General features: G+C 40.2%; 1 protein-coding gene across 5 annotated transcripts in view; it reads left to right on the top strand.

Annotated features, from left to right (window-relative positions):
• Positions 1 to 23,280, top strand: part of LOC105011238 (glucocorticoid receptor) — an 81,645-nt gene that overhangs the window by 34,135 nt on the left and 24,230 nt on the right. For all 5 annotated transcript variants that reach the window (XM_020048032.2, XM_010871111.4, XM_010871107.4 and 2 more), the window contains exon 3: positions 19,054 to 19,220. In XM_020048032.2, coding sequence (XP_019903591.1) covers positions 19,054 to 19,220 — 167 coding nt within the window. The remainder of the gene's footprint in view (positions 1 to 19,053; positions 19,221 to 23,280) is intronic.

The following is a 23,280-nucleotide window of genomic DNA, read 5'->3' as shown; positions in this document are numbered from 1 at the left end:
AGAAAGGCATACCTGCCGTCTATCAGTATAGCTGGTGTAGTTGTGGCAAAGCAGCTTACTGTACATGGGCCAGAAGCCAGTTGGACTAAAGTTGCAGTTTTATGCTGAAGGTTAGATAATGCTTGCTGTTTGTTTTAAGACGCTTTCTATGAAGCCCCCTATCTCCCCCCTCTAGCATTTTTTGTGTTTTCCTATTCTTCATTGCTGAAATCTTCATCCATTGTATAGTAGAGCATGGGGTGATTTTTGGTTATTGATCCAGCTTTTTTTTTTTTAAGCTGCTTACACTGAAGTTGATACTTGTTCAAAGTAAACAGCTGTGTTTTCAAACACACTTTTTTGATTCTGCTTCATGTCTCCTGATTGTTGTTTGGCTTGGACTTAATCACAGTGGGGTGTTCTGAAACTTCTCTGGATAGTAAACATAAAGGCTTACTAAGGTGATCTCAAGCTTACACAAAAAAGTAAAGAGGCTTTTCATTTTTCTCTGTTTAGCAAATGTTTGTGCAAGTTAGTTTCTTTTTTTTTGGTTTTTAAACAGGCCTTATTTCACAACCTGCTTTTTTCTTCTAAATTTGACTTATGTTGTCCAAATTCTTCCTTTTATACGCTTTATGGCAATGATAGAGAACATTTTGAAAATTGTTTCATGAACTAGCCTTAAAGCATTGGCAACCTGACCTGAGCCTATGAGTTTGGTTACTCTATTCTACATCATACAGTAGGGTGGTAGATTGTACAGTGGGCTGTTTGTATTTCATTTGAAGTTCACAGAACTTATCAATGTGCCCCTCATTGTAATAATTTTGTCTTTCAAAATCAAAAAAAAAATAGTATTGTTGTTTATTCTCAAACTTATGCGTATGCCTTTGGTAGTATTATTTTATATTTTTTTAGGGTCAACTTAAGTTCAACTCATCAGGCTACAATATTTAATAAGTGAGATACTTTTCTCAACTCTTAAACTTGTTTTATATTCTGTTAGGTGTCAAAGGATCAGTTATTCTGTTTCTAACCTTGCAATGAGGGATTTTCCTGGCCCACATGGATCCTTTCTGTTACCTTTCTATGTTCTTCAACTTAATTTAAACTTTTGGTAAATTTTTCTATCTGGGCTATTGATAAAGTTTCTCTTTTGTTAGGTCCTTGGCAATCACACATTTCTAAACTGGGGAATTATGTATATTTCTGGATGGAAATAGGACGTTTTTTAAAATATACATTAGACAATAATGGAAAATGTTATATATACAGGGGACACACACACACACACACACACACACACACACACACACACACACACACACACACACACACACACACACACACACAGTGGCCAAGTTCATAAAGTCAATATATATTGAGACATTCTATGGCATTGATCATACCTACTTCAGTCTAGCATTACATGTTTACAGATTTATGTCCCTCTTAACAATACAGTAGTATATGACATGCTTTATCCTCCTCTCAACTGCATGTACTCTCTCCTTGAATAGTTCATTTGGTTTGCCATTTTCTGCTTCCCTTCAAACATGATTCATGTCAGGATTCTGTGACGTTTTTTTCTTCAGCAGATTAGAAGAATTTAACTCTTGCTGAGATGCACAGTTGGAGACCTTTTCGCTAATATCTATTTTCTGTTCTCCACATTTTTTCCAGCTGGTAGACTGGGTTTTTGTCCACTAATTACATTCCGCACCCCTATGTTTTCCTCAGGCTGAAACGGCTGGTGTTTTTAAGTCTAGTGTGTAGGCTCTCCACTGCTCTGTTTTAACAAAGCAGGTAAACACTTAATTATTCCTTACAATAATTAATTAATAAATCATACTTTTTTTTCTTTTCTTACCTTGCTCCTAGTATACAAAACAAAAATGTGAACTCAATATGCTACCAATTGGATGCCACAAAGATTTTACTGTCCTACAGTTCATTAAGAGGAAATCTGTTAATTGAAAGGATTATTTGGCAGGATGTTGTGCAGTGTTAGGCTTTTTCCAGAAATCTCTACTGGTTTCAAACAATACTAGAATCTTACTCTCCTTGGTCTCAGAGTCTTCCTCATGCCTTCTGACAAACTGATCTTTTTTTTTTCCCACAATGCTTTTCTTTCTGCCACTCTCCTGTAAATGTCACTTTTGTGAAGCACCCGGCCTTTTGTTGCGTTATGCACAGTGTCACCCAGCTCAGTTGTGGTAGATTTGTTAGTTCTTTAAAGTTGCAATAGCCCAGAGTTTTTGAAGACTGCTTGTTCTAGACAGATTGTTGTGCCATTTTCTTTCCATTTCCTAATAATGGACTTTACTGTCATCCGGGGCATTTTCAATGCCTTGGAAATCTTCATATCGTTCAATCTTCTTTCGTTTGGTGTTTTTATAAGAACCTTATTTCCTTTTGAGTGTACCTATTTCTTCATGTAGCAGTTTTATGTGGGAACTTGAAGGTGGGTGTATTTAAATGGAGGTCATGTGAAACACCTTGATTGCACAGAGGTGGACTCCACTCAACTAATAACTTGATTTCTGAAGACATTTGGTCGCCTCACTGCTCATTAAGATCTGTCATGGGGATGGGGGTTATTTATGCAATGAATTGGTTTTTGTTTGTATTTTTGTAATCTAGATCATTTGGTCTTGATTTGAGTTCCCACAGTGCAACGTGCCACCGCTGCAGTTTGAAGACTGCAGCATCGAATGCTCCTCTTTCACCATAATTGCAGGTGTACTTCTGTGTTAGTTGCCATGGAAAGTCACTTAAGCTAGTATGTGTTTGTGTGTCCGCGCACACTCATGTACACAAACACTACTGATGACTACCTTAGTTAGAGGCTTTGCTTTATTGTGGTTATGTCTAAGCAGAACATTGTCAATATTTCTCCTTTACCGTCAAAGCCTTTTCAGGAGTTTTGTAAACAGGTGATGAACCCTGTTTGCCACTCTTAGAAAGCAATATGTGTGTTCTTGTTTATATATGTATACAGATTTGTATTCTGTATTTTTGGCCTGGATTTTACGTGGTCCTGTGCTCCGTCTCTACAAACAGCAAAGGAGGGCCTTCCTGGGCGGCTGGAAGGATTACGTTTGCTTTTTTTGTTGTAATGCATTGATAACGATTTACCAGGAAAAGGAGAACACTGTCACTTTTGACATTGTAATTTTACACTACTACAGCATTACATTTTATTCTGGCAAAGAGTTTAACCTACAGTAGCTAACCCTGTACAGACAGCTATTGGACACAATTTCCTTACAGCAATTTAATTAGCATAATTTAGGTGGCTCTCCTAGGGACTGGCACTGCTGTTTGTAGTTTCACTGTTAGTAACTTTATCTAGGTCCTTGGCCCAGTCTGTGTTCTACTATTGTATATTGAAGTCACAGAGTTCCCCTTAGTGAAAGCTAACATCCATGAGACGCTCCTCTTCCCTTAGGCAAGGTCAAAGATCATTGTACAAATTAATGGTCCATTGCCCGTCTCAAAGGAAATTGGAATTTTAAATTGTAACCCTGGTGTCCCCATATCTTTCTGCCTTCCAGTAAACCATATGAGGGGCATTCCCTTCGCTGACAGTAACATTAATATGAGTAATGGTGTGCTCTCTCCACACACATCTAGTAAATATACAGTATCTCACAAAAGTGAGTACACCCCTCACATTTTTGCTAATACTTCATTATATCTTTTCATGTGACAACACTGAAGAAATGACACCTTAGTACAATGTAAAGTAGTGAGTGTACAGTGTAAATTTACTGTCCCCTCAAAATAACTCAACACACAGCCATCAATGTCCAAACCGCTGGCAACAAAGGTGAGTACACCCCTAAGTAAAAATATCCAAATTGGGTCCAATTAGCCATTTTCCCTCCCCGGTGTCATGTGACTCGTTAGTGTTACAAGGTCTCTGGTGTGACTGGGGAGCAGGTGTGTTAAATTTTGTGTTATTGTTCTCGCACTCCCTCATATTGGTCACTGGAAGTTCAAAAAGGCACCTCATGGCAAAGATCTCTCTGAGGATCTGAAAAAAAAGAATTGTTGCTCAACATAAAGATTGCCTAGGCTATAAGATGATTGCCAAGACCCTGAAACTGAGCTGCAGCACTGTGGCCAAGACCATACAGCGGTTTAACAGGACCAGTTCCACTCAGAACCGGCCTCGCCATGGTCCACCAAAGAAGTTGAGTGCACGGCATCATGTTCAGAGGTTGTCTTTGGGAAATAGACGTATGAGTTCTGCCAGCATTGCGGCAGAGGTTGAAGGGGTGAGGGGTCAGCCTGTCAGGGCTCAGTCCATATGCCGCCGACTTCATCAAATTGGTCTGCATGGCTGTCGTTCCAGAAGGAAGCCTCTTCTAAAGATGACGTACAAGAAAGCCTGCAAACAGTTTGCTGAAGACAAGCAGACTAAGGACATGGATTACTGGAACCATGTCCTGTGGTCTGATGAGACCAAAATAAATGTATTTGGTTCAGATGGTGTTAATCGTGTGTGGCGGCAACCCGGTGAGGAGTACAAAGACAAGTGTCTTGCCTACACTCAAGCATGGTGGGAGTGTCATGGTCTGTGGCTGCATGAGTGCTGCCGGCACTGGGGAGCTACAGTTCATTGAGGGAACCATGAATGTCAACATGTTCAGGGCATGATCCCCGCCCACAGGGCTGAATTCCAACATAACGACCCCAAACACACCTCCAAGATGACCACTGCCTTGCTAAAGAAGCTGAAGGTATAGGTGATGGATTGGCCAAGTATGTCTCCAGACCTAAACCCCATTGAGCACCTGTGGGGCATCTTCAAACGCAAGGTGGAGCGCAAGGTCTCTAACATCCACCAGCTCTGTGAAGTCGTCATGGACGATTGGAAAGGGACTCCAGTGGCAACTTGTGAAGCTCTGGTGAACTCCATGCCCATGAGGGTATGTGCTGTGCTTAAATAATGGTGGCCACACAAAATATTGACACTTTGGGCCCAATTTGGACATTTTCACTTAGGGGTGTATTCACTTTTGTTGCCAGCGGTTTAGACATTAATGGCTGTTGTGTTATTTTGAGGGGACACCAAATTAACACTGCTATAATGTAATGAGTATACAGCTTGTATAACAATGTCATTTCTTCAGTGTCACATGAAAAGATATAATAAAATATTTGCAAATATGTGAGGGGTGTACTCACTTGTGTCTATATCCTTCCCCCTTTAAATATTGTGCTTTTGACCTCTCACTATATCACCTTCTCTGTTTTTACTCTTCCGGCCTCTTCCTGACATATCGTCAGTGTTGTGAAATTTTGTTAGAAATACATGCAACATAATTTCTCTGCTGTTCTCACTCTAACTGGTGATAGTGTAAATGCCCTGGCAACACTGAACTGTAGGCTGGTGTGAGGAGGATAAGTGATGTCTCAGGGTGGATTTTATGTTTTGTCTGGGTTAATTATTGGCAGTGGCAAATCAGAGTAGACACGACTTGTGGCTGTACATTGAAATCTAGAATGAATTGCCTGTCTGGCTGCTGTACTTATGGACTGTGGGCTAAAGTTTACTGCCCACCCAACTAAACTAAGTTTTTATTGATTTGCTCTGTTTTGTTATGTAACTGACAGATAACTGCTTGGTATTTTTTCGTTCAATTCAGGTAGTCCGAACATAGTCTAAGCCTTTATGAAAAGCCTTTCCTCAAATTATTAGAGCTGTATGCAGCATTTCTGGGATACAACAGTGTCCAAAATCAAGGCAGATTTCCCGGGCCTTTCCCCATAATTTCCTTGTTTTTCAGCTCCTTAGCCCACTTTGTAAAATATCAGAAATAAACAATGTAAAGATAATTCAATAGGATTTCAATGTATTTTTCACAAATTTCAGTGATGTTACGTAGTCAATTTAGCCGCTATGAGCCAATAAGCTTGCATGTTAGGTATTTCTCATACAAAAATGCCACCTCTATGCCATACGAAACCATACTGGAGTCTGGAAGATTTAGTGCTGTTAGATCTCGTGATGGGCAACCAAAGTTTTCTGAAACCTTTGAGGCTGGTGTTGAAAAAAGTAGGTGTGTACGTTTACATTAGGAATATGTTAGTGTGGGTTCAAAGCCCACATCTTTCTCTGGTTACCTTTTTTTTCAAAATATTCTAATGTTTTGAAAATGTTTTGAATGATAAGGGAAATCGTTTTCTTTTTGCTTTAACTGGATTAGATCTTGTCATTACTCGCACCACTATTTTAAGTCTTAGACACTGAGTTCCCACTGCAATTGTTGAAACATTTTGTACCCATATTGGTTAAATAAGATGTCCAGTAGCGGTCAGTGTTTAAAAGCTCCTTGACATTTGAGAACTTTGTAAGCTTGCATTTTACATCAAGCTTTAAAACTGCATTTAATCAAACAAAGCTTTGGGCATCCTTAATCACATTCTATTGTCAGTTTGAAACAAGCAACGACACATTCTGTTGTATTTCGACTGCTTTGTAAAGCAGTGTTTCCATTTCAATCGTCCCAAAATTAATTAGAACCTTGTTCATAGATGCTACATAGTATGTTACATGTAGATTGGTCATTCTGTGCCAGAGTAGTGGTGGTTTAGGTGTTTTTAAGAACATTATTCCAAATGTCGGATAATCCCTTATTGACGTCTTTATGTAGGGCCCTATGATTTCCACTATGCGGAAAACCAAATTCCATAAAGTCTGCAAAAGTATTGCAGCGTTTTCCATAATTTGGTTTATTAAAGAAATAATCAAAAGTAGGCCTATTTTTTGTAACAACCTAAATTATTTCATTATTCTAAAGTTAAAGACAAGTAGGCCTAGAGAAATAATTCCGTTTTCTGTTGGGGTGGGGGTCAGGGGGGTCGGTCATGGGTAAAAACATATCCAGCTAATAAATGTATAACCATCACCGTATATAAAAAAAGAAAACACCGGTTTAGGCTTTAGGAATTTAATTCTTATTTTACTAAGTCTGTGACTTTGAAATGCTTTCCCTTCCATATGGAGTACTTTGCCTGCAATAGTAAAAATGTGTGCTTTCGTTTATCTCCATTATCTGGGGGTTAAACTCCGACATGAGGTCCTCTATAAGACAATGTGCAACAACCCAGAATGAGTGAGCACACTGTTGTTGTCTGTCTGCCATGTTATGGTTTACAGTCACACTGACCTACATATGTGTGTAGCTTGGCTCCTCACAGATGTACTGTAATGTATATGGTAGAAACATTTCTCCTTGCTATCGTTCATAGGTGGTACTAAGAAAAAACAAAAAGAGAATGTAGTTTAGATCTTTTTAGTATTTTCTTTCCACCTCTTTTTTTTCCCTTCATGGCACTAATTCAATAATCATATGCGGAAGTGGTGGGTGGATGTAAATCATTTTGTTTCGCCCACTCTGCCACCTGACCTGCTTTTCACTAGTTTCCTTTCTGCCATTTGGCGGTCTAGGCAGAGCTAAATGGTATGCCATTTGGAGTTGGTTTAAGATGTAGCTTGATATTTGATTGGTTTCATCTTATGTACTGAAATCTCATGAACGGAACAGTTTTGCATTCTGAGCAACTGTGGTGTACAATCTAAGAGCTTTGTAAAATGACCAGCTCTGAATTAGCCCTACTACTGCATGCATTTACAGGAGTGTGAATACTTCCATGCTTAAATGCTTTAAAAGAGGACAACTGAGGACATGGATTTCCTCCAAGTTAGATGCAACACATCTTTAGCGGTCTCCCAGGTGGTAACTCTTGGGTTCTGCCAATGTTATCTGGAATGGCAATAGTATAAAAATAGGGAGGATGATTCATGTAACTCACTAGTGATGTAGGAATGTGGGTGGTTCTGTAGACAAACACTATTGTTTCCATATGCTTGGGCTTTTGGAGAGGTATCTTATGAATTAAATACATAGGAATACATAGGATACCCTGCACATTAAAAAAACCCTGCACATGGAATGATTTACTTTCTAGGGCAAGGTATTTGTGAAGCCACCATAGTGCTAACCGAGAGGGATGTTCTCCTCCACACATTTGATAAAGACCAAATTGACCATTTGTTAGTGATGTCATAATCAAATGTCATTTGAGTATCACCTTGTGATATGGCAAGTCTTGTGTTTTTCTACAACTTGATAGGAATCCATCTGGCAAATGCATTTGATTGTTCATGATTGCATTTGCATTTGACCGTCTATATAAGGTCCCAAACTTCACAGTGCATGTCCAAGCAAAAACCAAGCCATGAAGTCCAAGGATCACTGTAGACTTCTGAGATTTGAGTTATGTTGAGGCATAGATTTGGGGTAATCTACTGCATTGAAAGTTACCAAGAGCACAGTGATCTCCACCATTGTAAAATGAAATGAAAAAAAACACTAAGAACTGACTTCCTGGAGCTGTCTTGCCATACAAAGCAACCTGGCAAGAGCCTAGGAAGTTCCGTCAGCAGGAAATAGTTAATATACACTTCTCAGAAGGATTATGGGAAAACGTAATCATCACAGTGTAAGACAAGTCAATTAAACTTCAGAGTGACAATTGTTTCAGTTAGGAAGCACAAGTGATTGTGAATCAGTGTCACCTGTTTTGGTGCAAATGAAAGTGACAACAGGTGCACTGGAGAGGCAACAGACAAGACAACCCCCAAAATGGAAACGGTTTTGTAGTTGGTGGCCACAGACCACTTGTCCTTCCTGAATGAATCTTCTCTAGTTTGCTGGTGTCCTTGTCACTACTGGTAGCATGAGGCAGTACCTGCAGCCCATTCTGGTTGCACAGGCAGTCCAGCTTCTCCAGGATGGCACATCCATATGTGCTATTGCAAGGGTCTGGGGAGGCATATCCTTGGAAGGTTACTCAGACCTCGACCTGCTAGCCAATAGTACCTTGATTGCTGTTAGGTGCTGGGATGAAATCATCAGACCTTACGCTGGTGCAGTGGGCCCTGGGTTCCTCCTGGTGCAGGACAATGCCTGGCCTCAACTGTGTTGACAGTTCCTGGATGACGAAAGGTATTGATGCCATTGACTGGCCCTCACGTTTCCAAGACCTGAATCCAGTTGAGAACTTCTGGGATGTTATGTATTGGTTCATCCGACACCGCCAAGTAGCGCCACAGATTGTCCAGGAGCTCTGATCCAGGTCTGAGAGGAGATCCCCAGGAAACCATCCGGCACCTCATCAGGAGCATGCCCAGACGTTGTTGGGAGTGCATATGGGCATGTGCGGGCCATACAAACTACAGAGTCACATTATGAGTTGCCATGATCAAATTCATACAAGTTGGAACAGCCTGTGATTTCAATTGTTTACTTTGATTTTCTTGGTATTTAGACAGTTTTTCTATGGGTTGTGTATGCCCGTGGGTGACTTTTCCCCAGGTACTAACAAACAGCATAACTTACAGAACTATACAGTGACTAGACAGCAGTAAACAAGACACCAATGCACTACATAGTCACATGGAACAAGACAAGGTGAAATGTAATGGCAAAACTATGTGGTGTGTGTGAACGATTGAGTACCCTGTTGTATCAAAGTATGCATTTCCAAATGTTTGAGATAGCAAAGAGTCTGGGGTTAACCTCAACTGACCAGGTTTTTAAACCAAAGGACCTGTGATGTGATTGGGCATTAGACACATTAGCAGGTGGTGCAGTCTGGAGGAGTGTCCCACTTAGCAATGGAACAAATTAACTGATGACGGACAGGGCAACACACCAATGAGCTACAATCAGAAACATGAGGGACTCCTGTGATTAGGGCAGAAGGAGAGGGAAAACACAAACACACACACCAAAATGTTTTATTTGTAAATGCGGCCCTTGGATTCTTTAGAAATTTATGACTTATCTCATGTACATAAGTAATAAAACAGTTTGCCTTGGCATTCTGATTTGAGCTCCGATGCATACTGTGTCCATGGAATCTTTAACAGAAATTGTTTCTCTGCAGAGATACTGCTAGAAAGACAACCATTTCTGCAGCACTCAAACAGTTTGGCCTTTATGGTGTGCCTAGATGGAAGCTTCTCTCTGAGTAATGACCACATAACATGCCGTCTGAAAGACTCTCGGGGCATGGGGAAAAATGATGAAATCTAACTATTAGGCCTAAATGCCAAGCACTCCGTCTGGCAAAAACAAGGTACCACTCATTACCTGGCCATTCCTACTGTGGAGCGTGATGATGGGAAGCTGTAATCGTTGCCTAAAGTGCTTATATAAAGTGCTGAATTAAGGATCTGAATTATGTACATTTAGTTTTTATTTTCAATAAATTGACTGATATTTTTTAACACTTGCTTTGTTGTTACTCTGTATTTTGTGTAGGCTTTTCATCTTTATTTTTTTGGTTATAAATATGGATGTTTGGATGGATGCTTTTTCTACTCCTGTATGTATTTTTGTATTTTATTTTTATTTTAATGCCTGTCCCTGCAGATTAGGCAGCCCAAATTTGTAGTAGTAATGTTACAATGTGTAGTAAAAGGATGAGTTGTAGTTTTGCCCCCAGATAACGGAGATAAACGAAAGCACATATTTTTACTATTGCAGACAAAGTACTCTATATGGAAGGGAAAGCATTTCAAAGTCACTGACTTAGTAAAATAAGAATTAAATTCCTAAACCTGTGTTTTCTTTTTTTATATGCAGTGATGGTAACACATTTGTTAGCTGGATATGTTTTTACCCAATCATGTCTCTCGGACCCATAAATTAGGCCCTATGAAACCCGTTAAATTATCCCCAAAAAATTACGTTAAAATTTTCCCTGAATGTACAGTGGGGAGAACAAGTATTTGATATACTGCAGGTTTTCCTACTTACAAAGCATGTAGAGGTCTGTAATTTTTACAAAAATCCAGAAAAGCACATTGTATGATTTTTAAATAATTAATTTGCATTTTATTGCATGCCATTTCTTTGATCTATAAGATTCCAGCTGGCGGTACATAAGATTTGTGTCAAGTAGATGGGCTTCATTAATAATGGCAAGGTAATGGATGAAGTGCAACCCCCCCCCCCCGTCAAAAACAGACTAGACATCTATATACCACTGTGGTATATAGATGCTGTGGCTAAACAGCATCTATGAATTAATTGACACTTTCGTTTTGGTAGGGGAATTTATGAGGGGAACATGCACAGAGACCATCAAACCAGAACGCATGAACACATGGACATATCCTAATGAACGTTTATTTACAAATTATACAAGTGCCAGAAAAACTGGTACAGACGAACCCATACAAAATACATAGCAACACTACCTAGGCATGTCATTGGTTGCGTCAGGCAGTACATATATAAAGCAGTGGGGATTTCTTTAAGACTGCAAGGGAAGCTCGGCTTCCCCTATAATGTTAAAAAAAAAAAAAAAAAAAGGTCAAATATGTACTATTGTGAAAACATTGACTAAAAATGTGTTACAACACGTTAATCTCTAAAACTAGTTAGTTTAGAATCAGCTACAGGTCGGCTGACTCGATTTTCTTCTCATACAATCCCGCAGCATCACAGTGCATTTCCCTGTTGAAGCCGAGCGTCCATTGACTTCAATGGGGCTACTTAGAACAGTTTTTTCAGTGCTCCGAAAGTAGACGGTGATTGGATAAATGCTGCGATTCTGTCCCGCCCACGGACGCTCAGCGTCTCTGGGGGTGAATGAGGAGTGGGCTGGCCCGGACTCCGGGCTTCTGCATGATGATTGGGGGATCTGACGATCTGTCAAACTGCATCTCCTTTTGACTGACAGCGGTCTGGACTATAAGAAGTCACTGAAGCTATTTCGCGCTCAGTCCCATTGCGGATTTCTCAAGTGTATTCGAAAGACAAGAATCATTTCACCTGATAGGTGTGCAACACTGCCTCAAATAACTGCATTCAATGCTGGGCCCTCAACAAACATCAGCGTGAGGCCTGTGCAAAGTTCCCTCCAGGATATGGGCTTTAGCATCCAACGCACATCTCGAGTACCCCTGATGAATACTCGACACACAGCTACGCGCCTCGCCTGGATTCAGGAACATGGTCACTGGACCCTTGATGACTGGAAACGAGTAGCCTGGTCTGATTAGTCGCGTTTCCAACTGTTCTGGGAAAATTGAAGGATCCATGTGTGGAGAAAACCCCATGAATCCCGCATGTCAACAGGGCATTGTACAGGCTGGTGGAGGCTCCATAATGGTATGGGGTTTGTTTAACAGGCATTCAATGGAACCCCTGGTACATCTGACAAGTTACACCCGTTCATGTCCGGCGTTCATTCTGATGGGTTTGGCCTCTTCCCACAGGACAATGCACTGCCACACATACAACAGAATTGTGGACTGCTCTGCAGGAAGTATGGTGTTCATTGCCTACTGAATACTTCCACAAGCTCGTTGTGTCCATGCCCCATCGTATTTCTGCTGTTCTGCACTCCTGTGGAAGGCCTACCCAGTATTAAACTGGTGTACCAGTTTTTCTGTCACTTCAGTGTATAATAAACATTCGGTCGATATTGGCATTTGGAACTTAGCATTAAAATATGATTCGATTTCTGGTTAATTCAATATATTTCTCAGCCTTAACTCTGTGTATCATAATAACCAAATAAAAAACAAGTTCAATGGCTACAGTTATACACACATGGCTAATCTTTTTTTTTTTATATATCAACATGACGATTGACATTACATTTTGCTTAGCGTCAAGCCAAGAGTCAAAAGCACAAAGTCTTGCCTGTGGTGTTTTTATATCTCCAGTCACATACAATAAAATGGAAGTTTCCACTGACCATGGCTAAAGCATCAATGTGCTAAATCAAAGGTAATCCCATCAGGGTAACAGGGAAATGTTGCTTTGTTCTCTGGAGGCAGTGTTATCTATCTGATTTAGCACAAAAGAGGTGTCAGGGCCAAATTGAATCTGGGGGAGCAAATCAGGGTCTCCAGCACTGGACATCTTTTATCACTGGGCCCCAACAATTATCGGCTCCATTACAAGATGCCCTCACCTATGCTGAGGCTTCAAATCCAATGGCCCCATATTGCACGACTTAGGACAGTAGTGGTGGTGTGGCCTAGGGTAGTCTAGCGCTGTAATGTTCTACCTCAGGGGCGCCCGTGCTGCTAAATCATGGGTTTGGATATTTAATAAATTGTCGGTTTTAGAAAGTATTAGTTTTTTCAGACGCTTTGGGTGACACAAGTATGTGGTAATACACTCACCTAAAGGATTATTAGGAACACCATACTAATACTGTGTTTGACCCCCTTTCGCCTTCAGAACTGCCTTAATTCTACGTGGCATTGATTCAACGAGGTGCTGAAAGCATTCTTTAGAAATGTTGGCCCATATTGATAGGATGGCATCTTGCAGTTGATGGAGATTTGTGGGATGCACATCCAGGGCACGAAGCTCCCGTTCTACCACATCCCAAAGATGCTCTATTGGGTTGAGATCTGGTGACTGTGGGGGCCATTTCAGTACAGTGAACTCATTGTCATGTTCAAGAAACCAATTTGAAATGATTCAAGCTTTGTGACATGGTGCATTATCCTGCTGGAAGTAGCCATCAGAGGACGGGTACATGGTAGTCATAAAGGGATGGACATGGTCAGAAACAATGCTCAGGTAGGCCGTGGCATTTAAACAATGCCCAATTGGCACTAAGGGGCCTAAAGTGTGCCAAGAAAACATCCCCCACACATTACACCACCACCACCAGCCTGCACAGTGGTAACAAGGCATGATGGATTCATGTTCTCATTTTGTTTACGCCAAATTCTGACTCTACCATCTGAATGTCTCAACTGAAATCGAGACTCATCAGACCAGGCAACATTCTTCCAGTCTTCAACTGTCCAATTTTGGTGAGCTCGTGCAAATTGTAGCCTCTTTTTCCTCTTTGTAGTGGAGATGAGTGGTACCCGGTGGGGTCTTCTGCTGTTGTAGCCCATCCGCCTCAAGGTTGTGTGTGTTGTGGCTTCACAAATGCTTTGCTGCATACCTCGGTTGTAATGAGTAGTTATTTCAGTCAAAGTTGCTCTTCTATAAGCTTGAATCAGTCGGCCCATTCTCCTCTGACCTCTAGCATCAATAAGGCATTTTCGCCCACAGGACTGCCGCATACTGGATGTTTTTCACTTTTCACACCATTCTTTGTAAACCCTCGAAATGGTTGTGCGTGAAAATCCCAGTAACTGAGCAGATTGTGAAATACTCAGACTGGCCCGTTTGGCACCAACAACCATGCCACGCTCAAAATTGCTTAAATCACTTTCTTTCCCATTCTGACATTCAGTTTGGAGTTCAGGATATTGTCTTGACCAGGACCACACCCCTAAATGCATTAAAGCAACTGCCATATGATTGGTTGATTAGATAATTGCATTAATGAGAAATTGAACAGGTTTTCCTAATAATCCTTTAGGTGAGTGTATATTACAAGTGGAAGGCAAATGCAGTGCAAATGGCAATACTAAATATGCAGTTAGGGCAAAAGAGGAAGGCAGAAAGTTTACATGTGTTAAGTATAGTGTATGTCCAGGGACATACACTATACTTACCCTATACCCTTTTCAGGTTGTCCCTGGATGAGCCTGAAGGCCTCCGCATCGCCGGATCTAAAAGCAGCATTGCGTGCCTTTAGCAGTTGTCGGACCTCTCTGTTCATCCTTTGCTTCTGGTTGGGGAATTTCTTAGTTCATTCTTGTGCTTTTGGAATGTTTTAATATTTCGTCCATGCAAGATACTGTACTGAAAAGCATCACTTTTTCTGATGGATGATGTTGTCAGTTTGAAAATTCTAAATTTCTCTGATGTAGAAACTGAGGAAAATGCATCGCCAGTGAATCAATTTATTTCATGTCGGTGTTGTCTACAGTTAACTGCCTGCTACAAGGTTCTCAACGATGTTAAATCATTCACTGTTTCTCCTTTACCGGATCATTGATTACACTGTGGAATTATGAATAAATTCTAAAACAATAAATAATACAGCTATATGTATTTGGTTTGTATAGAGCATTGTGCAAGAGGAGGCAAAACACAAAGTTATACAAAATGCTTGCTTTTGTTTCTAGAATGTAATTAAACAGTTTAGATGAAATATTGAATATCAATAATTATTTTAATTTTTTGTCTCCTACATATTGCATGTATGACTGCGATTTGCAATTTTGAAACACTTCGAAAATTTCAGACCAATCTTTTTAAAATTAGATTATCTAGGCTATTATTTATATTATGTGCTATCTGAATAAAATAAAAAAATACGATTAAAATGCTTTTAAAACATGTGACAGCTTACTTATTTCAGTCTATTATTTCTCTCAGATATAATAGACTGGTATGGTTTTGATAGACTACAATTAAGTTATTTTTAGTCACTACCTTTACAATAGTAGTAATAGTTCAGAATCACCACTCTACCCAGCATGTCTTTAATGAATGCACCACATGATTTGGGAAACAAGGGAATCTTTTATAGTGGTCATACAGATTCTCCCCAGTGGCCAAAGGCCTTCTTTAATTTACAGGGCCGGGCACACAGCTACCATTTGTGTCTGTCTGTCTCTGGGTAGATGAATCGGATAATCCCGTGATTTGCCTGACCTCGTTTACACTCTTCTTGTAGTGAGACAGGACTGGCTGGGAATAGCCATGTTGGGGAGCCCAGCTAAAACTGCAGAGGGGGAGGAATAAAGGAGGGTGTGAGATGGAAAGAGGGGTTTGGACAGAGTAGCTGGAGGGAAGTGTGTATGGTACCTAATAATGTAGTCACACTCACAATGAGAGAGAAGATGAATGTGTATTGAGCTACATTTCTCTTGGATACAGTGGTTGCCCTCCTGTCAAACATGTTGTGTTCACCCCGTTATGAGGTTATGTCAACATGGGTCCTGTTTTTCTTGTCGTTTTGTTTTTGTCTTCCTTCAGGATCTTTTTCCGGACCCCTGGGATGCAGAGGAATAGACTGAAATATGTTTTAGTCTAGGGTCTGGAGAGAAATGTACCTTATTTTATCTAATCATTTAAATAGCATTCTGATTTACACTGGCTTAGACGGAGAGATTAATCATAGAGGTTTAAGTGTTTGAAAACTAGTGATTGAAAGTAAGGATATGACCAAGGGGATATTTTCATAAGGTGTTTATTTATAAAGTATGTTTAGCAATGATTTGCTGCATAAAGCCAATTAATAACAGTACTTCCTTATTTTTATTTTTAATTTTTTTTCCTCTGCCTGAATTACCCTGCCTGAATTAGCATGCTGTGAAACGACATTCTTCTCAGAACTCTACCCAGTGTCTGGTACACTGAGGTGTCTCTGCCACTACCACTCAGGCAAAGTTCATCCCTGGTTTGGTGAAAAACATTATCTTTGATAATCTGAAATGATCAATTGGAAACTTGTTTTTTGGTGTCAAAAAGGACACCGCGCTTCAACTCTGAGGAGGAGCTCCTTCAAAAAACTGGTGAGAACTACCTTTGAGAAGTAGCTACTTGACAGGGTGATTTTCCTTCTTAAATGTAATCTAAGTCCCTGAGACCTGTTGCCGCACCCTGGCTCCTGATGTCCTCCTGTACGTGGTTGAGTGGCCTTTTTAGCCCTGATGCGCCTCACCGATCCTGTCAAGTGATAAGCCCTGATACTCTTTACTGCGTACGTGCAGTAAAGAGTGTCTGCATACGTTTGGATTTGAAATGTAACCGAACATCACTAAAGAGTGGGCGATGTACAAGCTCTTCAACATCCAGGACCCTCAAACTCACCATTACTCTTTAGATGCTTCTGGAGGCCAGTCTGGTGCGTTGTGGAGACAGCTTGGTGACCTTCTGGTAGACAGCTGGGTTTACGTTGGAACAGCTTTTCCCATAAAAATGGCATCGTGAGGTGCCCCTTTGTACTGCATGGGTGATGGCGTTGTTTGTTTTTGATCACATTGAGTACTGTTACCCTGGTATTCTACCACCCAGACTATTGTATCTTATTTTGTTCATGCATTAGTCTGGTACATCAAAAAAAAAATCAAGAAAGGTTTCTTTGTTTACCAAAGTGAAACCAAAGTGTAACCAAACTGTCTATTTTGTTAACATCGGTATGACACTACTAAAATGAAAGAGCTAACAGCTCCTGCTTTTGCGCCACCCACAGTGAGAATATTGTGTAGGTGGAACTAGATTAACCAAGGTCATTAATGTGCAGTTTCATGTTTGTCATTCGGCTTTTTCATATGTATTGCATTTTGCAAGTGTGGGATTGCTTTTGTGTTTGTGCAGAGGCCTGTAGACATTTTGGGGTGTGTTTGTGTGTATGTCTATTATTGAGTGCGTGAGCTCATTTGCTGTTAGGGCCATTCGTAATGAGGCTTGACACTGCATGGCTGAATGCCACTGCTTGGCTGAGAGCCCTGGTGCAGTGGGAAGAATTAGTGGGACTTGGAGGTGGAGGCCGGGAGTAGGCCCCTTCAAAACACTGATGGAAAACTAATTTAGTTACTGTATGGCTGTGAACACGGGCAACTGTCTGAATTACATGCCTTTATGTCTTTCATGAGTGGTTCAAAATAAGGTCTTTTTTTTTTTTTTTTTGCTGAATCTCTAATGTCGCCAGCATGATGCTCATCTGTTGTAGCCGTTTGTAGCTTTCAAGTTTCAGTTAGTTAGCTAGCCTGCTTCTTACCTTTTGGTTGTCACTCAGACGGTGGATTCCTTCTTTATATCAATGTCACATATGCTTACTCACAGTTCAACACAATGTGTGCGTGCACAAACACAGACAGTTATGGTTCTCTGACCTCACTTGCTAGCTTGATACCCTGAACATGGGGTGCAGAATGTTGTTGCTCTGCTCTGATGCTCGTGCAGTAGTAAATTGCATGCAATGGTAAACTATATTCAGCTTGAAAAAAGTTTTATCAAAATATTCAGTTTCTGTGGCTTCGCCTCCCAATTTAGCAGCGATGGGGCCCTGCTGTTATTACAATGACAGAAACTCTGTTTGCTGGTCATTTGTAATTGGTGTCATCTACTGTGAAAAACCGGGGATATCTGCATGAACTGAGCCGTCAAGCAGCATTGTTGTCGGCGTGAAATGCAGCCTAGCTGAGAATGTGAATGTGGTGGCTCCCTGCCAAAGCCCAACTTGCCCCCACCACGTCTGTAAACAAGTTTCACCTTCCCAATGACCTTCGCAGAATGATCTTTGAATTTCGGTCATATGCTTTTGGCCTCTGAGCCGCGTGACTTAAATAAATGCCATAAATGCCATGCCCTAGACTCTATAACAGCCAGCCTTATACCTTGACTGACATTAGGCCCATCCTTCTTTCTTACATAAGTTAAATAAGGTCATACTGTTGTGTCTCCAAAGCCAACTACGGTGTAAAGGCTTTACCTTTTAATGCATTTATTATCTGCCTATGGATTTTGTGGCCATGTCAGCTATTTGACAAGTGATACTCCATGTTAAGTTCACTTTTTGTGTTCAGCTTTGCTATTTGATAGCAGGTCTCGATAGGTTCAAACTGTGGTGAGTTTAATTTGAATGGTCGTCCGAGAGAATTGCACTGAGCTGGATACTTATCTTGGCTTAAACAGCAGTGTTTCATGGTAACATTCAATTGATTGATGAACCTCAGTTGTTACTCCCCAGGCCTAAACATTTCCTTTAAACATCTGGGGTTAGCAACAGTCCAACCCCTTTCCTGGGCTTGGGCATGCCACCCGTATTAGCCTAGCACAAGCTTTCCAAGTTGGCTTCAGTGAGAATGTCTTATCAAAACTGGGAGATGTGACTCTGGATGACCTTGTGTTCATCAGGAATTCAGCAAAAATAATGTTTTTTGATTACCTGCAGTGGTCTTCATTTTGTATAAACAATCTCAAAGCACTGTAAAGTTATTCAGAAACTCACATGTGGTTATTTTGAAGATTTCTTTACTCTCCCAATAATTACAGAGGGACTTCAGAGACTTTCATGTGTAAATTGCCGATGTTAGAGGGGCTGTATAAATACTTGACTTGAATTTATGTGATATGAACCTTTTTTGTGGTGTTTGTTGCTTTGCAGTTCAACAGCCAGACCTGAAGGCAGCACCTCCACAGCGTCAGCCCCTGCCAAGTCCAGTGGTCCGAGCCATAAGATCTGCCTGGTGTGTTCGGACGAAGCCTCTGGCTGCCACTATGGAGTCCTCACCTGTGGAAGCTGCAAGGTCTTCTTCAAGAGGGCTGTTGAAGGTTAGGACAGAGTCTGAAACTGAATCCATTCATGTAGTCTTCCCTCCACCGACAGGCTATAATGTACAATTATTCACTGAAAACCTTTTTACCTATGTTCTAGCTTATATATATAATGACAAAAGCATACCGATTGGTGTTGTAGTCAATGTGGCAAAATTGCATGCTCCATTTGAGTATACTGTTTTATTGAACACAACAATTAAGATTGGGAGGAGCGACATTACACTAATATAATAAATTGTTTATTTTGTGTTTTTTTTGTATCTTAAATAATGTAATGAAGAAAAAATTCTAAAATATATGAATATACTCCTCTTAGTCTAACAAGTCACTGCTAAGACTAACATCACATGTTACATCATCAGCAAGGCTCTGTCTCACTGGACTAAATAGAAAAATAAAGCTCTGTCACAGAAAAAAATTGATATATAGCATACACAATATTATTTGATACATTTGAGTCTCTGCTTTAGTAGTAATTTTGCCAAGACATTGAGGGAATAAATGAACTAGCACCATTGTGCTATGTTTCTGTGTGGTCACACTATGCTGGATACAAAAAAAAAAAAATTGTGCTATAACTTTCTCTGGCACTGTGTAAAAAGTACCTCTTGTGTATTTTGAATGATAAATGAGGGGTTCCCTCGTTAGTTTTGCTGTTGCACTCAATGTTGGCCGGATGAACAGTCCATTCCCTGTCCATTCTACTGGCAGAGATGTAAGTGACAAAGTGAATCCGTGACTCATTTCTCACATAAAATGCATGCAGTGTTGAGCCTTTCAGATCATCCAGCGATACAGTTGTACTCATAAGTTTCCATACCCTGTCAGATATTGTGAGATTTTGGCATTGATTTTGAAAATATGACTGATCATTTAAAAAAAATCTATTTTATTTAAAGATAGTGATTATATGAAGCCATTATTTTACACAGAGTAGTTTGGCTCTTTTTTAAATCATAATTATAACAGAAATCACCCAAAGGGCCCTGATTACATTCCTTTGAATGTTTGGCCTTGTTACAGAGACACAATGTATCACACACCGGTGAAAATGGCAATTAAAGTTGAATTTCCCACACCTGTGTCTTTTTAAATTGCAATTAGTGTCTGTGTATAAATAGTCAATGAGTTTGTTAGCTCTCACGTGGATGCACTTAGCCAACTAGATACAGAGCCATGGGGAGCTAAAAGTACTGTCGAAAGACCTGCATAACAAGGTAATGGAACCTTATAAAGATGTAAAAGGATATAAAAAGACATCCAAAGCCTTCCAAATGCCAGTAAGTACTGTTCAATCACTGAACAGTGTATAGCATTTTCTTACTCTTCCGTTACTAAAAATGTTTTGACCACTGAACAATTTGATGACTGGTTTAATGTCCAAATTAAGTACAAATATATAAAACAGAAAATAATTAATTCATGACAATTCACACCCTTCAAGTCAATATTTGTTAGAGACTTCTTTGGCAGGAGTTATAGCCATGAGTCTATTTGGTTAATTTTCAGCTTGGCTGGATACAGATGTTTTTGACCTATCTTTTTGCAATATTGCTCAAGCTCTGTCACGTTGGGTGGGGACCTTTATTGAACATCTTCACTCATTCCTCATTTTCAATTGAAGTGTTGAGCCAAAAAATCTCTTCTGGTCTCATCAGATACTAGAATCTTTTTACACTTGGTCTCCAAAATGCCTTCTGGCAAACTCTAGCCGACATTTGAGTTGTTCTTTTTGCCAGTCTCCCATAAAGGACTCTTTTGTGATGGACCCCGGCTATTGTTGCAGGATGCACATCTCCCCACAGAGTTTTTGAGGGCTGTCTGTTTTAGATTGATTTACACTCCTGACATATTTTCTGCTTTTAATGCTTAATAATTGAGTGTACTTGGCTGCAGGGTATTTTCTGTGCCTTGGAAATATCTTTATCCTGCCCCTTATTAGTGCTTTTGAAGAACCTTATTCGAGTTTTACTAATGGACTGTGGAACCTCCCAGAAATTGATGTATTTCACCAGAAATAAGGTGAAGCTCCTTGATTGCACAAAGGTTGACCTAATTCAACATCACATGAGCAAAGGGGATGAATACATTTCAATAATTTTTGTGTGTTTGTTTTATATTTGAAATTATTTCAGAACCATTTTCAGACCTCCTGACTTTCACAGAGACTTATGTTCATCCGTGGCAACAACTCCTACTCAAATCCATTTTGATTTCATCTGGTAACAAAATAAAATGTTAAAGTCCAAGGCAGGTGAATAGTTTTGAGTCTTATGTTTTCTCTTACTGCAGTCTACATAGTTATTCCACACTCACTATAAACATCAATTTTTATAGTCATTTTTGTTATTCTCTGTTATTGAAAGGCATATATTAACAAGTGTTAGAGCAATGACAGGAAGTGTGAAGAAACAGCTAGAATTCTAGGAGTTCCTGTTGGATTCCAGTCATTGTGCAATCACTAGTTATATTTCACATGTGAAAATGACCTCTAAGTTATACTGGATGTAGATAGGAATTATATTGACAAGTTAAATTAGCTCAGGGATATAATATGAAGGATGTGATTGCCAATACCTCAAACTTTTATATATATATTTATTTATATATATATTAGTATCTCACAGAAGTGAGTACACCCCTCACATTTTTGTAAATATTTGATTATATCTTTGTGACAACACTGAAGAAATTACACTTTACTACAGTGTTTAGTAGTGAGTGTACATCTTGTAAATTTGCTGTCCCCTCAAAATAACACAACACACAGCCATTAATGTCTAAACTGCTGCCAAGTAATGTGAGAACACCCCCATGTGAAAATGTCAAAATTGGGCCCAATTAGCCCTCCCCTGTGTCATGTGACTCATAAGTGTTACAAGGTCTCAGGTGTGAATGGGGAGCAGGTGTTTTAAATTTGGTGTAATCACTCTCGCACTCCCTCATACTGGTCAATGAAAGTTCAACATGGCACCTCATGGCAGAGAACCCTCTGAGGATCTGAAAAAAAGAATTTTTGCTCTACATAAAGATGGCCTAGTCTATAAGAAGATTGCCAAGACCCTGAAACTGAGCTGCAGCACAGTGGCCAAGACCATACAGCCGTTTAACAGGACAGGTTCCACTCAGTACAGGCCTCGCCATGGTCGACCAAAGAAGTTGAGTGCACGTGCTCAGCGTCATATCCAGGTGTTGTCTTTGGGAAATAGATGTATGAGACGATACGCCGCACACTGCATCAAATTGGAAGCCTCTTCTGAAGATTGTACACAAGAAAGCCCGCAAACAGTTTGCTGAAGACAAGCAGACTAAGGACATGGATTACTGGAACCATGTCCTGTGGTCTGATGAGACCAAATTCACTTATTTGGTTCAGATTGTGTCAAGCGTGTGTAGCGGCAACCAGGTGAGGAGTACAAAGACAAGTGTAACAGTGATAGTATACCAAAAGCAACAGAAGTAAAATAAAATGCGCAATTGGGTATAACTTCCCGACTGCAAGATGCAGTCTGTGGCCAAAGCACTGCAATCTGGTCCACTTGTTCTGGTACAGCCTTCACCATGTTCGTGGCATTGTCTGTTTTTATACAGACTAGACGACTCTCATCTAGGCCCCAATCAGCTAAAGCTTCTCTCATTCCCGTAGCGATGTTCTCATTTGTATGATCCTCTGGGGAAAAATGCAGTTTGCAAACAGCGACTTCTCAGGTGGAAGTCCTCATTAATAAATTATACAGTCAGACTTATGTAGGGCTCCGTTGTCCAGCTGGACCACAAGTCTGTTGTTGCTTTATAATATTCCACTTGTGACAGCTCTTTTTCAACTTGTCTTGCATTTCTTATACAGCTCTGGGATGGCAACTTGAGAAAAATTTTGCGTGATGGCATTACATACCGCTTGTCAAGCGACCAGATCATGTTTTTAAAACCCTCTTTGGTAACTGTTTAATTGGTACCATGTCTTTGCGACGTGAAATGTTATTGAATCTGTGATTTCTCTCTGCCGTTTGGAACCTTTCTCGTATGGTGTAATACTGCACATGCATCCGAAATA

The sequence above is a fragment of the Esox lucius genome, chromosome 7 (assembly GCF_011004845.1).
Source record: "Esox lucius isolate fEsoLuc1 chromosome 7, fEsoLuc1.pri, whole genome shotgun sequence".
Lineage (NCBI taxonomy): Eukaryota > Metazoa > Chordata > Actinopteri > Esociformes > Esocidae > Esox > Esox lucius.
Note: the sequence above shows the minus strand (reverse complement) of the source record. Positions and strands in the feature narration are given on the sequence as shown.